General features: G+C 65.9%; 1 protein-coding gene across 3 annotated transcripts in view; it reads left to right on the forward strand.

The window, feature by feature from the left end:
• SLC12A7 (solute carrier family 12 member 7) overlaps window positions 1-14,837 on the forward strand; it is a 54,929-nt gene that overhangs the window by 32,511 nt on the left and 7,581 nt on the right. For 2 of the 3 annotated variants that reach the window (XM_042953752.1, XM_042953744.1), the window contains exons 4-20: window positions 1,628-1,774; window positions 2,777-2,831; window positions 3,698-3,828; window positions 4,612-4,853; window positions 5,580-5,791; window positions 6,173-6,340; window positions 6,907-7,005; window positions 7,457-7,514; window positions 7,879-8,053; window positions 8,854-8,972; window positions 9,238-9,336; window positions 9,700-9,819; window positions 10,348-10,452; window positions 10,879-11,047; window positions 12,846-13,041; window positions 13,302-13,471; window positions 14,700-14,831. In XM_042953752.1, coding sequence (XP_042809686.1) covers window positions 1,628-1,774; window positions 2,777-2,831; window positions 3,698-3,828; window positions 4,612-4,853; window positions 5,580-5,791; window positions 6,173-6,340; window positions 6,907-7,005; window positions 7,457-7,514; window positions 7,879-8,053; window positions 8,854-8,972; window positions 9,238-9,336; window positions 9,700-9,819; window positions 10,348-10,452; window positions 10,879-11,047; window positions 12,846-13,041; window positions 13,302-13,471; window positions 14,700-14,831 — 2,397 coding nt within the window. The other variant, XM_042953753.1, reaches the window with a different exon arrangement.

Below are 14,837 nucleotides of genomic sequence, written 5' to 3' on the forward strand. Positions count from 1 at the left end.
CTGGTCGCAGGTTATACCATGGATGCTGTGGGCCAGGTGCCATGCTGACAGATGCTCTGGGGTTTCCCATGTACCCCGGGCACTGCCTGTGGCCTCAGAGGCTCTTCTCTGGTCCAGACTTTGGGAACCGCGGGCGTCTTCTGTGCAGTCAGCACCCATCGGTGCCTGTCCCTCTGTGCGCGTGCTGGGGCTTCTGTGATGTCCACTGCCTTCGGAACAGGTGCTTTGCCGTGGTGGGCCCGGGTGTGCCGGCCCCTGCTGGCTCTCCCCGCTGTCCCCAGGCTGCCCAGCTCGGCCCGGTGTGTCCTAGCCTCCCCTGCACGGAAGTGCAGCCCAGACCCCTCAGCATGGTTTCTGTTGGGATGTAATCTAAGTGTCCAGCCTGGCGAACCTGCACAGCGCGTGGCTTGGACCCGTGGCCAGGTTAGGACCTGGGACAACCTGCCCGTGGGGCAGGTCAGCTGTCTGTCCTCTGTCCCCTGGAGACACTGGGGCAGCTGCTGCAGGCTGGATTTCGGTCACAGGAGGGATCCGGCCACCCTGGGACCCTCAGCATACCCATCGTCACCAGGCGGACATATTCTGGGTGGCACGAATCAGCCGCCCCACTTAGGGCCGACCAGGTCCTCTGGGGATGGGGGCTTCCCTTACTGTCCCCTGTGACCAACCAAGCACAGGAGCTCATCCCCAGATGTCCACCCCCCCCCCCCGGCCCCGCCCAGTGAGGGCTCTGGACCTCCCGGCCTGCCGGGCTGGTCCACCAAAGCCGCCTGTAGGAGCGAACTGCAGGTTCTTCCAGGGTGACTCGGGTCTTGCCCGACGCCAGGTGCAGAACAGCAGTGGACGCCCTGCGTCAGCTGGGGTGGCTGCGTGGCGCTTACCTGTGAACGAGACGCCGCCCCCTGCCTGGCACCACCCTCCCTTGGCCAGTGCGTTCCCAGTTTACACAACTGGAAAGTCCCTGAGTTGCTCTCGCCTGCCCCGTGGCCACTCGAGGGGGCACACAGAAGCCAGGCATCCCATGGGCGGGCAGGCCCAGGCCCTGCATTAAGAGGGAGCTGAGCGTCCCAGACGTGAAGACGCCCACGCGCTCGGGGGTGCCCTCAGAGGGTTTTCCCCAGGGTTGTGGGTCCCATGGGGCTCTGTGGCCCTGCCCTGTCCAGGCTCGTGGGGGCAGGCGTTCCTGCGTGGAGACCAGCCCTTTGGTCCTGAGAGTTTACCTGCCTCCTTAAACGTGGGTGCAGCTTGCTGCCCTCGGGGAGCCCGTCCCTGGGCCGCGAACCGGCAGAGCTGCCTCCAGCCCCTCGACTGCAGCCTGTTCTCTTTCACAGGAAGTGATTTCAAAGCAAATCTTCCCCAGTTTTTTTGTTTGTTTTAACTCCCTGAACTTGAGAGGTTTTTCCCTTGAACGTCATCTTGCCTCTTCAGACAGCCCTGTACCACCTGACCGTGGTGTCATGCCAGCTGTCGGACAGGACGGGCTGGGCCCCTGGCGTGGTCTGCCCGGCCGACGTGCTGAACTTCTGTCCCGGGGCCCCCGGGGCCCCCGGGGCAGGGCCGTGCAGCTGGATGCCTGCAGGTGAGGGTCCAGCCTCCCTGGAACCGGAACTGCTGTGCTCGCTTCCAGAGCCCGCGCATGGGCACCTTCATCGGCGTCTACCTGCCCTGCCTCCAGAACATCCTCGGCGTGATCCTCTTTCTGCGCCTGACGTGGATCGTGGGGGCGGCTGGCGTCCTAGAGTCCTTCCTCATCGTGTCCATGTGCTGTACCTGCGTGAGTGACTGCAGTCCCCGGGCGGGTGGCGTCTGGACGTCAGGGACCCATCCGTGCGGGTGGCCGGGGGCTCTCCAGGGCTCTGTGCCCAAGGGAAGTCGAGTCTTGTGGGGCCGGTGACGGGCCAGCGGGACTCCTGTGCCTGCGTCCGTGAAAGGATGCTGGGGCGCACATCCTGATGGCCGAGGGCTTTTGAGGGGCGCTGTCAGCACTCATGAGGGTGCTGTGTTTTGACGAGGTCCCTTTCCGGTTTTGAAGCCCCTGGGCTCCCTGTTCCAAGGAAGGGCCCACGCCAGTGACTTGCTCAGCCCCAGACCCCGGTTCCCCAGACCCGCCTTGCCCTCACGTCTCCTCTGCACAACTGCACCAGGCCTCCTTCCCACTGCTCGTGGGTCTGCCGTGGCCTCTGTGTCCTGGGCACCTGCTCCGAGAGCCACAGCCTTTCCTGCCTTGCTCTCACTGTGGGGACTGTAACTGGCTGTTCTGATCCCCCGGTGCCACCTGGAGCCCTCTGGCTAGAATTCAGACAGCACAACAGGCGAGAGTCCCTTGACCTGGCCCCCTGGGGACCTGCCTGTGCCCCCTACAGCTCTGTGGGCTGTGGTGTGGCTGCCTGAACTGTGTCCCCTTCCTCCCGTGACACTGCTTTTACTGGAGGAACCTGGAGGTTATCGGGAGTAATTGCCACAGAAACTTACAAACCAGGAATAAGAGAAGAGGCTTCTGTAAGTAGCAAATGTGCCCAGCAGGACCCTTAGCCACACCCCACGGCAGGTGGACACTCGGGCAGGAGCCAGCCTTTCACTCCAGGTGGGGTCCTGCGTTGGGTGTTTCTGATGGCCTGCAGGAGCCCAGCTTTGGGGGTCAGGTGGGAGATGATGAGGAGCATCCCGGAGCATGCCAGAGCCCACGTGGCTGGTTGCTCGCCAGCTCCTTTGCGATCGGGCCGGCGCGGCTCCCGGCGTGTTCTCTCTTTTGAGAGGATCTCCGGTGTCTTTGCAGACGATGCTGACCGCCATCTCCATGAGCGCCATCGCCACCAACGGTGTGGTCCCAGGTAAGGGTGCCGGGAAGGCCGAGCGGAGGGCCGTCCTCCCCCCTCGGCATCGCAGCCCACCGATGCACCGAGAGCTGGCGTCCTGGTGTCCCCCAAGGGCACCAAGGCGGGGATCCTGTGCACACTTGTCCCCTGGCACCTGGCCTGGCGCCCGAGCCTGCTGGGAAATCGGGCCTCTCTGGGTAGGAACCCAAGGGAATACTTCCCCGGTACTTTGTGAAATCTCACCTCTGTCCACTGGTTGGAGGTGCTGGCGTTTTACGAGTTGATTCTTGCCTTTGGTTCTGGAGTTAATTTCCCCCAGACCCTCATCCTCTTTCTAAACCGAGTCATTTCTGCGGCTAAACTGAAGCGCCACAGCGGGCAGTCCTTGCCTCAGGCACCCTCTGACCGGTGTCAGCGGCCGGGATGCTGGAGGGCCTGCCGGGGCTCCGGTCTGTTGGGGGACCTGGCTTGGCCTGGGAACCTTGGAGTCACGGCTACTTGTAGTGACCGTCCCCGGGACAGGTGACAGGTGGGCAGTGAGCTCCAGGCGAGGAGGGCAGTGAGGGACCGTGCGTTCCATCTCCAGGTCTTGGGGAGGCTGCCCCCGGCCCGGAGCCGCCCTGGCCCAGTGGGCAGCAGCCGTGTAGGCGGCGTAGACCCAGGTGGCTGTGCTCCCCGCCCGTCGGGGGCTGGGAGGGGCCTGGTGTGGGATCCAGGGTCAGCTAAGGCGTCGGCCGTGCTCTGGTGCAAGACGGTGCCCACACGGCCCCAGGTGTCCTCAGCCTTTTTGGGGCAGAGTGCACAGAATTGAGGTGTTGGGTTCACCTTCAGAAGCACGGTAAGTGGTGCGACCCTAAGCTGTTTCCTCCTCTGGTTCGCAGCGGGCGGCTCCTACTACATGATCTCGAGGTCCCTGGGGCCTGAGTTTGGAGGGGCTGTGGGCCTCTGCTTCTATCTGGGCACGACCTTCGCCGGGGCCATGTATATCCTGGGGACCATTGAGATTTTTTTGGTAAGTGCTTTGGTTTGGGCTGGTTTTCCAGAGCCTGAGGAGTCTGTCCCGAGGCGCACGGGGCCCCTCAACCGGCCCCTCACCGTGTCGCTCTGACACCGCCTCCTTGGGCTCTCGAAGGCTGACTGCGTCCGTCTCCTCAGAGCCCACGCAGCTGTGACCCAGTGTCCGTTGGCCGCCCGGCGGGTGGGCCCCAGCGTTCTTGCTCAGCGGATGTGCTTGCTGGGCCGCAGGCCTGAGCCCAGGGTGGGCTGGGGGGTCCTGAGCCCAGGGTGGGCCGGGGGGGCCTGAGCCCAGGGTGGGCCGGGGGGCCGGAGCCCAGGGTGGGTCGGGGGGCCCGGCCTTCAGGGCTGTGGCCGCTGGAGGAGGTGGGGCTGCCAGAAGAGAGCTCCTTGGCCACGAGTCGGTCCTTTCTGCTGCCCGCGCTTGGTTCATGTTGCACGTGCCCGGTAGGGCCTCCCAGGTGGTATCATCACTCTCAGGTGGTCGGCCCGCGGGTGCCCCCTGGCCTTGCGGACTGGGCTGGGGGTGCCACCCGAGGGCCAGCCTCCACGACACCAGCCCCAGCGCGGCATTCCTATGAGTCTTTCTTCTCTGCTCTCGTGTCTTGGTGGCGGCACCCAGGGGCCCACCGTGAATGGGTTCTGGTGGGCTGGGAGCCCGCAGAGGGGGAGGGAGCCCGGCACCAGGTCCTGCAGACAAAGATGGCCTCCCCCGGGGGGCCGTCTTCCAGCCGGGGGTGGTCGGCGGCCGCCCTCGACCCCCTCCCTCCGTCCCCCACAGACCTACATCTCCCCCAGCGCGGCCATCATCCAGGCGGAGACGGTGGGCGACGAGGCCGCGGCCATGCTGCATAACATGCGCGTGTACGGGACGTGCACGCTGGTGCTGATGGCCATGGTGGTCTTCGTGGGCGTCAAGTACGTCAACAAGCTGGCCCTGGTGTTCCTGGCCTGCGTGGTGCTGTCCATCCTTGCCATCTATGCCGGCGTCGTCAAGACCGCCTTCGACCCGCCGGACATCCCGTGAGTCCCGCGCCTGCGAACCTGCAGCTCCTCTCGTCAGCCCGGTCTGTGCCCGTGGCCGCGTGGTCGGGATCGGGGATGAGCCGTCAGGACTCTCGTGCGCCTCTGCCACCTGCGAGCATGGGACGGGTCTGGCGAAGGTCGGGGTGCGCAGGGTACTGGTGGCCCTGAGGACGGTCAGGCCCTGAGCTCCTGGGGTGGCCTGTCCTCGGTGCCCTCTGTGCGCGGCTCCCCTTGTCCTCACAGAAGCCCCTGAGTGCTTTCCTTTCTCGTCCCTCCTCCGGATGCAGATGCCGGGTCCCAGGGAAGTGGCCCAAGGTCACAGAGCGAGTGACGAGCTGTAGAATGTCCGGTGCTTGGGCCGGTGCCTGGGCCGGCCGGATGGGCCCAGCGCCCACAGGGCTGATCTGGGAGGGGCCTGGCGGGGTGGGTGGCTGCTGGCGTCGAGCCCCCCGGCCCCTCCACGTGGAGGGGAGCTGCCTGTGTCAGATGCCCCAGGACGGGCCATCAGTCCGCAGCACACTGTGAGGAGCCCGGGACCCCGAAGTGTGGTCTCGAGGGGCTGCTGTGTCGACACCCGTCCCTCGCGGCTCACGCAGCGTTCCCATCACGCAAAGCGGAGCGTCAGAAGCGATTTAGCGGCCCCTGACCCCGGTCGCCCAAGAAAAGCAGTAATGGTTTCAGAAGAGGCCCCCACGACTCCTCACGCCCGACCACCTGCTCTAGGGTCTGTCTGCTGGGGAACCGCACCTTGTCGAGACGCGGCTTTGACGTCTGCGCCAAGGTCCACACCGTCAACAACAGTACGATGCCCACGGCGCTCTGGGGCCTCTTCTGCAACAGCTCCATGCCCAACGCCACCTGTGACGAGTACTTTGCCCAGAACAACGTCACGGAGATCCAGGGCATCCCTGGCGTGGCCAGCGGCGTCCTCCTGGGTGAGTCCCCCCACCCCCGCACTCCAGGCGGGCGGGGCCCCGCCTCCCCTCCCCCACGGCCCACCCACTGGGCGGCTGTCTGTCCTCCCTGGAGCTGCTGTCACCACACAGGGTGCAAAGCCAGTGGGGTCAGTAGACCCTTTATATCTAGGAGTTAGCCGCGAGGTGCACAGGAAGTTTCCGGGTTCACTGGAGACTCACAGGGCTTTTCCGTTTCTATTCTGTCTTCTGGGAAGACACACTTCACATTTTCCTGTGAAGTTGGAGTCCATGGGAGCTTGGGAACCCTTTACCGCCAGCCACGTCTGCTGGGGCCTCCCTGAGTCAGGAGCCCCTGCAGAAGGTTCCGGAATCTTGTTACTGGTCTGTTGTCGCCCACAGATAACCTGTGGAGCTCGTATGCAGACAAGGGGGCGTTTGTGGAGAGGAAGGGCACACCGTCGGTGCCTGTGCCCGAGGAGAACAGAGCCAGCGGCCTGCCCTACGTCCTCACTGACATCATGACCTACTTCACCATGCTGGTCGGGATCTACTTCCCCTCTGTGACCGGTGAGGCCCCCCCACCGCGCACACGTGCCCTGGTCCCCTCACTCTCCATTTGGCCCAAGAAACAAGCCTCAGGATCTCTGTTCCTGTGTGCTGTGGTTGGGGTGCAGGAAGGGGCTTTGTCCCAAGCTCTCCTGAGAGGCCGTTGTCACTCAAAGGAACCGTGACCATGGCGGCCGGGAGTGGACACGCTTTCTTCCACACCGGTGCCTCCTCCCCTGCACGTGTGCACGCGTACTTCCTGCCGGGACACCCCTCGGCGGCCGCGTGCGCAATGGGAGCCTCCCCCACCCCGGCCTGGCCCTGGCTCCCTGAGCCGCCCGCGGCCGATGCTGTGTCTGCCCGTGTGGCTCTTGCCAGGGGCCGCTCGCAGCTGTGCTCCTGCTCCGGGAGCCCGGTCCGCGTGGCCGCCTCGCCAGGCTTCACCTCCGCACCCGTTGCGGCCACGCCGTCTGGGGACTGGGGGCTGGGGGGCTGCTGAGCGCTTCTCTCTGGCCCCACCCTCCCTGTGTGTCGGGGCCAAGGGCCTGGCGTGGTAAGCTGCATGTTCTTCCTGTGGGCTTCTGTAGGTATCATGGCGGGCTCGAACCGGTCTGGGGACCTCAGGGATGCCCAGAAGTCCATCCCCACTGGGACCATTTTGGCCATCGTGACAACGTCTTTCATCTGTATCCTTGAGAGGGCCAAGTTCGGGGGTGGCCCTGATGCTCTGCCTGCCGCTCAGTCCCCGGCCGCTGGGGTGGGCTTCCCAGGCTCTGGCGAGTTCTGGCCATCGCCCCCGAGGTGGAGCTGGGCAGGCCTCTGACGCTGACCTTCACGGCTGGTTCTGGCGCAAATCCTTGTCCATAAACCACACGTACCACCACGTCATCCCACGTAACGTGTCGCTAACATGTAGCCGCTCCCTGCTGAGTGAGCCAGGGTGCCCTGCCCTGTCCCTATGGCGGTCACATTACAGGCCGTGTGCAGCCTGACTCACCTGGTGGATGGGGCGGCGAGGAAGGTCCCCTGAGAGCCGCCAGGATGGGGTAGGTGGGGTCAGGGTCGGTCAGGTCCACCGGCAACCAGGGCCCTATGGCCCGTGCGTCTGGCCCGCCTCTTCCTTGACGTGAGATGCAGACCTGTCCTGCATCGTGCTCTTTGGGGCCTGCATCGAAGGAGTGATCTTACGAGATAAGTACGTTTTCACTTGCAGTTTCTAGAAGCTTCCGTGTGTTTTTTCTAGATGATCGCAGCGTTGACCTGGATTTCAGGCCTCGAGTGGTGGAGCAGGAGGCCCCGTGGCCCCTTTGTGGGGATTCCGTTTGGCCTGGTGTGTCCACCCTCTCCTGCTCCAGCCTGGAGCTGGGGAACCACAGGGCAGCCTCTGACCCCGAGAGAGTGTGAGGGGGCCTGCGCGGTCCCTGAGCGTGACCCGCGGCGACGCTGCTCTCACACGAGTGACAGTGGCTTCCCTGCTCCCGAGAAAGGACACCGAGGGTGGGAGCGGCCTCGCTCCCGCTGAGAGGGTGTCTGAAAGCGCACCTGCCCCTGCCCCGCAGGTTTGGGGAGGCCCTGCAGGGGAAGCTGGTCATCGGCATGCTGGCCTGGCCGTCCCCCTGGGTCATCGTCATCGGCTCCTTCTTCTCCACTTGCGGTGCTGGTCTGCAGAGCCTCACGGGCGCACCGCGCCTGCTGCAGGCCATTGCCCGCGATGGCATCGTCCCCTTTCTGCAGGTGAGCTGGGAGGCCGTCCTTCTGCGAGCGTGTCCTCGAGGGTCCCTGAGGGTCTGCCCGCAGGGCACGACCTTCACTGGCCCGCACTGTGGGCCCCGGGGACCCCTGCCAGCCTGGTGGCTCCCCACAGACGGTCACTGTGCTGTGGGAACAGTGAAGAGCATCCACCTCCTGCCAGGGCTGGGGGCAGGGGGCAGTGTCTGTCCCGAGCAGGGCCGGGAGGGGCATCTATTCCGCGGGGTGTCTGTCCTGCAGGGAAGCGTCCTCCACTTGGGACGGAAGCTTTCTGGAACGAACTTGACGGTTTCACGTCTCAGTGTCCTGGGGCCACCCTACCACATGCCACGGGCTGGGGGCTCGGACGACGCGAGCTGATTTGCTCACACTCTGGAGGCCGAAAGCCCGAGATGCAGGCACGGGCAGGGCTGGTTTCTTCTGAGGTCTCCCTCCTTGGCGCGTGGACGCTGTCTTCTTCGAGGCCTCACGTGGCTTCCCTGTGCCCGTGTCTTCGTCACTTCTTGCAAGGACACCAGCCGGGATTGGGGCTGCCCCCGTGGCCTCAGTTCCTGTAAAGCTCACAACCTGCAGACATAGTCACCTCCTGGGTGGTTGGGGCTGTGGATGTTGGATGTTTGTCCTGATCCCGGCTGGAGAGGGTCCGGGACGAGTGGTAAAAGTCTGCTTCTGCCTCCGTCCCATATCTGAGACCCTCTGGGGCTGCACCTGAGACCCTGGGCTTCTCATCAGGATGACAGGTGTGCCCGTGGCCCGTCAGCAGCCCACCTGCCCTTCCCCTGCAGGTGTTCGGTCACGGGAAGGCCAACGGGGAGCCCACGTGGGCCCTGCTGCTCACGGCCCTCATCTGTGAGACCGGCATCCTGATCGCCTCCCTGGACAGCGTGGCCCCCATCCTCTCCATGTGAGCGGGTGTGGGCACGGCGGGAGGCATGTGGGGACAGGCTGTGGAGAGGTGGCTGCCGCTTGTCACCTGTGCGTCCCTGCCCAGGGGGCAAGGGACGTGTATGGTCACGGGGACAGGGGGGCGGGGAGACCCCTTTTGGGGGTGGGGGTGGATAATGCTGCAGACGAGGGGGCTTCCTGGGAGCAGGGGGGCCAGGCGCCTGCAGGGCGGGAGCTGCCGTGGGACCCGCCCCCGCTCCTCTGGTGCTACGTTTGTGCCCCAGGTTTTTCCTCATGTGCTACATGTTCGTGAACCTGGCCTGTGCCGTGCAGACCTTGCTGCGTACCCCCAACTGGCGCCCGCGATTCAAGTACTACCACTGGTGAGCATTGGAGCCCGCGGGCGGCCGCTGCCTGGGCCACGCAGGCGTCTCGTGGCATGTGGCCCCCGCTGGGGGTGTGGCCTCAGTCTCCCCGGGCTGCTCGGTCCTCCTGCCAGCGTGCGTGGGGGACCTGCGTGGGGGACCACGTGAAGCCGGCTGTGCTTTGTGCCCTGGGGGCGGGGTGGGCGTCCGGTGGGTGGGGCCAGGACCCCTCTCAGCCCCCGGGGAGGGGTCAGTGGCAGGGACCGATCTCAGGGCATCATTGCTGCTTTCTCACGGTGGCTGGATGAGGTCTTTGTGGGGAACCCGTGAGGTTTTGGGGTTCGGCCGTGGGCAGGCACGTGAGCTGCGTGTCCCCCGCAGGGCGCTGTCCTTCCTGGGCATGAGCCTGTGTCTTGCCCTGATGTTCATCTGCTCCTGGTACTACGCCCTGTTTGCGATGCTCATCGCTGGCTGCATCTACAAGTACATCGAGTACCGCGGGTAAGCCGCTGCGGGGCCTGGCCCCGGGGCGCAGGCGGGACCCAGCTGTCACAGTCACATACCTTTGTCATAGCAGCTGGAGAGTGACACGTTTTTACGGCGTGGTTTTTGAGAACTTTGAAGTCCATCAATGACAGCACTGATGTGTTGGCGGATTTCAAACTTTCCGGAAAGTACCCCGCGTCCCACGGCGCCTGGTCCATCCCTGGGGCGTTTCCCTCGGGCGCCTGGCCCCCTCTGGGGAGGGTGCTCTGGGCCGGGGTCCCTGCTACTGCCCCCCCCCCCCCCAGCTCTTTCCAGGGTGGTTTAGCTGGAGAGTCAGGGGCCGTGACCACTTGCACCGGGGAGGCCAGGCCCACTGAGCCAGCTGTGCTCCTCAGCGTCTGCTCCACACACACAGCCGTGTTCCCGACTCCCACGTCCCGCTCTCGGCGGAGACCCCATGGTGGCTCCTCGGGGAGGTTGCCCCTGGGGGCCTGAGGCCCTGGACCCCTTCCCTTGGCACTCAGTGCTGCCCTTCCGTCACAGGGCCGAGAAGGAGTGGGGTGACGGCATCAGGGGTCTGTCGCTAAACGCTGCCCGGTTCGCCCTGCTGCGTGTGGAGCACGGCCCCCCCCACACCAAGAACTGGAGGTGAGCGCCCCAGCTTGCCCTGAGTTGGCCTCCTGCCCTCCGAACCCCCGAAGCGCCGTCTCTAACGGCACACTTCGGAGAAGGAAAGTTGCTGCCTCTCTTTGGGGAGCGATTGTCTCAGAAGCTTCTAGCACCTTTCCTCAGTCCACAGTGGTTGGCCGTGGCGCGATCAGCATGTCTCTGGGCACTAGGCCGGACCTGGGCGGCGTGGTGGGTGGGGAAGGGGGCGAGCTGACCTCGCCGGGGTCCTGCCGGGGACGGAGGGCAAGTGTGTGGGCGTCTCCCTGCCGCTGGGGGGGCGGAGAAGGCCGTGCCTGGGGAGCAGCGGTTTTACCCGCACGGAGAGCCCCTCGGCCTCCGGGCACGGGCACCCGCACACCTGCGCACCTGGCGGGGGCGCGGGGTGACGGCTGTCTCCCCCCGCAGGCCGCAGGTGCTGGTGATGCTGAGCCTGGATGAGGAACAGTGCGTAAAGCACCCCCGACTGCTGTCCCTCACCACCCAGCTCAAGGCCGGCAAGGGCCTGACCATCGTGGGCTCCGTGCTGGAGGGCACCTACCTGGACAAGCACTCGGAGGCCCAGCGGGCCGAGGAGGTGGGCAGCGTGGGCAGACAGCGGGCGGAGGGGCCGGGTGGCCCTGAAGCGCGGTGTGGGGCAGGCCCACCGTTCCCTGCGCGGACTGGGCCGGAAGGTCCGAGCTTGGGTCCGTGCGTCCCGTGGGGCTGTCTGGTTTCAAGGACCGGGGCTTCTGGGTTTGGACGGAGCCGGACGGAAGCTGCTGCAGGGACCTGCTGTGGGCGGGGCCTCGTGCTGGAGGGGCTCAGGCCGAGGGGCGCGACCTCGGCACGTGTGGAAACGCAGGCGTGCGGGTGTTTCCAGACAGAAACGCTTCCGTGTCTGTGACTAGAGCAGGAGGCACGGGAGCACCAGGTGTTCCCAGGCAGCCTCCCTCTTGTCCCCTGTCTTCCCTGCCTCACGGGTGGAGCCCCCCCCTCCCCTTCCGGGCGGATGGCGTGTCCTCATGTCCGGGAGCAGCCACGCTGCTGCCGTGGGCCTGAACCGGGGCTGCACCCAGAGGCTCATTCGGATTCAGAGCGGGGGGTGGGGTCGCAGGACGGTGGCCTCCTACCTGGACAGTTAGCCCCGCGCGCTCAGCGGTCCCCAGGTGCAGCTGGTGCAGGGAAGGCCGCGGACGCGCTGGGTGCTTATCCCTTCCTCTGGGGCGTCAGGCCCCCTCAGCGGGACCTCAGCTCAAGGGCTCAGGTGCCGCGGTGGCTGGCTGCAAACCGGTTTAAGCGGTGTCCTTCTCGAGACGCTCACGCTGTCCGTTTCTGGCCAGGGCTTTGCTCTCCGGATCCCCTCCTGCTCGTGGCGACAGGAGCTCTTGCCCTGACCCGAGGTGTGGCGGGAGAGGCCCTGGCGTTGACTTCTGACATAGCTCGGGTGCCGCGCGGTCTCCGGGCAACTCTCGCCGGGTGGGGCGTCTCTGGCGAACCGAGGGGGAGGTGGGCGAGGGCCCAGGGGGGAGGGCGAGGAGGGCGAGGGAGGTGGGCGTCCGCGAGCCAGGGCCCAGGACGGTTCAGGTGTGGCTGGGTTCACGGTCTCTGCCCCTTTCTAGACTCCACTGCTACCATTTAACACACAAGGTTCTGTCCTTTGCTAACTAAGTCCTACAGAAAGCGTTGCACGTGCTTAAGTCATAAGAGTTCAGTTTTGTGTCTTGGAAGAGCGTGTGTTTGTGATGTCTCGTGGTATCTTGTGGAAGCGGGGGATTCCTGAGACCCCTCTGTTCTTGTGCGTTGAGGGGCTTCTGACGTTCCTGTGACAGAAGCGTGGGGGGTGAGTGGTCCATTGACAGGTTTGGTTCCTCGGTGGGGCTCGTGCGGTCAGAGCCTCCCTAGTCGCGTGGACGCCACGGGTCTGGGCCAGGTTCTGGTTTCCTGGTCTGCCTGGCGGTCTGCCTGCCGTCGGATGGCTCCGTGTGCCGGTGGCTCCGCCCCGTTATTGCCCTGGTGGCACGACTGGGTTTTGCCGCAGACGTACGGCAGCTGTGGGGCTGAGGGTCACGGTGTCCCCAAGAGGGGGCTGCCGTCTGAGGGGCTGGCGAACAGGGAGCTGTGTCTCAGGACGAGGGCCCGGGGGCCCCGCGGTGCCCAGACTCCTCCTGCTCTGGTCCAGCGAGGGCAGCAGGCATCTCCTGCCCTGCCCTGTGTCTCTCTGCCCGTGGAACCAAAGCCCGGAGGCCTGGTTGGTCTGGTCGCGCTGGGGCTCGCGCGCCGGCTAGGAGGCCGGGAAGGGTGAGGCCCTGCTGCTCCCTACAGCGAGAATGCCGCCGGGCCTGGCCGTGACCGTGTGGTTGGCCCCTCACGGTCCCCCCCGCGTATCTCCCCAGAACATCCGGGCTCTGATGAGCGCGGAGAAGACCAAGGGTTTCTGCCAGCTGGTGGTGTCCTCCAACCTGCGCGATGGCATGTCCCACCTGATCCAGTCGGCTGGCCTGGGGGGCATGAAGCACAACACGGTGCTCATGGCCTGGCCCGAGTCCTGGAAGAGGGAGGACAACACCTTCTCCTGGAAGAACTTCGTCGGTGGGTCCTGGGCCCCCTCTGCGAGGCTCCCGGAGGCCCCGGCTGTGCGCCCCGTGGGAGAGTGACCCCCCGCCCCTTGGGAGACCCTCACTGCCCTGTGTGCGCCAGCTCCGCCCCTGCAGGTCCCCCGGAGGCCCCTCCAGCCGCGCCCAGGGCAGCGAGGGCTGCCGTCCTCCCGCGCTCCAGGCGGGGGCTTCGCAGGGGTTGCGGCCTCACCACTCCTGCCACGGTGCGGGTGACCCGCCACTGTCTCTCCACAGAGACCGTCCGAGACACCACGGCGGCGCAGCAGGCCCTGCTGGTGGCCAAGAACGTGGACCTGTTTCCACAAAACCAGGAGCGCTTCAGCGACGGGGATATCGACGTGTGGTGGGTCGTGCACGACGGGGGCCTGCTCATGCTGCTGCCTTTCCTGCTGCGGCAGCACAAGGTGAGCCGGGGTCCTGCGACGGGGGTAGGGGGACAGGGTCCCGTGATGGGGGGTCCTGAGATGCGGGAGGGGGTTTGGGGTCCTGTGATGGGGGGGTCCTGAGATGGGGCGGGGTCTTGGGGTCCTGTGATGGGGGGTCCTGAGATGGGGGCAGGGATTTTGGGGTCCCGTGATGGAGGGTGGGGTCCTGCTATGCGGGCACAGGGGCTCAGGGTCCTGTGATGGGTCCTGAGATGGGGGTGGGGGTTTGGGGTCCTGTGATGGGCACGGGGGCTCAGGCGCCCATGATGGGTGGGTCCTGAGATGGGGTGGGGGCTTGGGGTCCTGTGATGGGGGGGGTCCTGAGATGCGGGAGGGGGTTTGGGGTCCTGTGATGGGCACGGGGGCTCGGGGTCCCGTGATGGGGGTCCCGTGATGGGGGTCCTGTGATGGGGGCAGGGGTCTTGGGGTCCTGCGATGGGGGGTCCTGCGACGGGGGTAGGGGGACAGGGTCCCGTGACGGGGGGTCCTGAGATGGGGCGGGGGCTTGGGGTCCTGTGATGGGGGGGGTCCTGAGATGGGGGCAGGGATTTTGGGGTCCCGTGATGGAGGGTGGGGTCCTGCTATGCGGGCACAGGGGCTCAGGGTCCTGTGATGGGTCCTGAGATGGGGGTGGGGGTTTGGGGTCCTGTGATGGGCACAGGGGCTCAGGGTCCTGTGATGGGGGGTCCTGAGATGGGGGTGGCGGCTTGGGGTCTTGTGATGGGCACAGGGGCTCAGGGTCCTGTGATGGGGGGGTCTTGAGATGGGGGCGGGGGTTTTGGGGTCCTGTGATGGGGGGTCCTGAGATGCGGGAGGGGGTTTGGGGTCCTGTGATGGGCACGGGGGCTCAGGGTCCCGTGATGGGGGGTCCTGAGATGGGGTGGGGGCTTGGGGTCCTGTGATGGGGGGGGTCCTGAGATGCGGGAGGGGGTTTGGGGTCCTGTGATGGGCACGGGGGCTCAGGGTCCCGTGATGGGGGTCCCGTGATGGGGGGTCCTGTAATGGGGGTGGGGGTTTTGGGGTCCTGAGATGGGGGCGGGAGCTTGGGGTCCTGTGATGGGCACAGGGGCTCAGGGTCCTGTGATGGGGGATCCTGTGATGGGGGCGGGGATGTCTGTATCACACGGTGTAGGCGGGTGGGGGGGGGTTCCCTGGGCCAAGTGCAGGTGCAGAAGCCAGCCCCCCCCCCCCCCCCCCCGCCTGCCAGGTGTGGAGAAAATGCCGGATGCGCATCTTCACGGTGGCCCAGGTGGATGACAACAGCATCCAGATGAAGAAGGACCTTCAGGTGTTCCTGTATCACCTCCGGATCAGCGCCCAGGTGGAGGTGGTGGAGATGGTGAGG

The sequence above is a fragment of the Panthera leo genome, chromosome A1, assembly GCF_018350215.1.
Source record: "Panthera leo isolate Ple1 chromosome A1, P.leo_Ple1_pat1.1, whole genome shotgun sequence".
In the NCBI taxonomy this organism is placed as follows: domain Eukaryota; kingdom Metazoa; phylum Chordata; class Mammalia; order Carnivora; family Felidae; genus Panthera; species Panthera leo.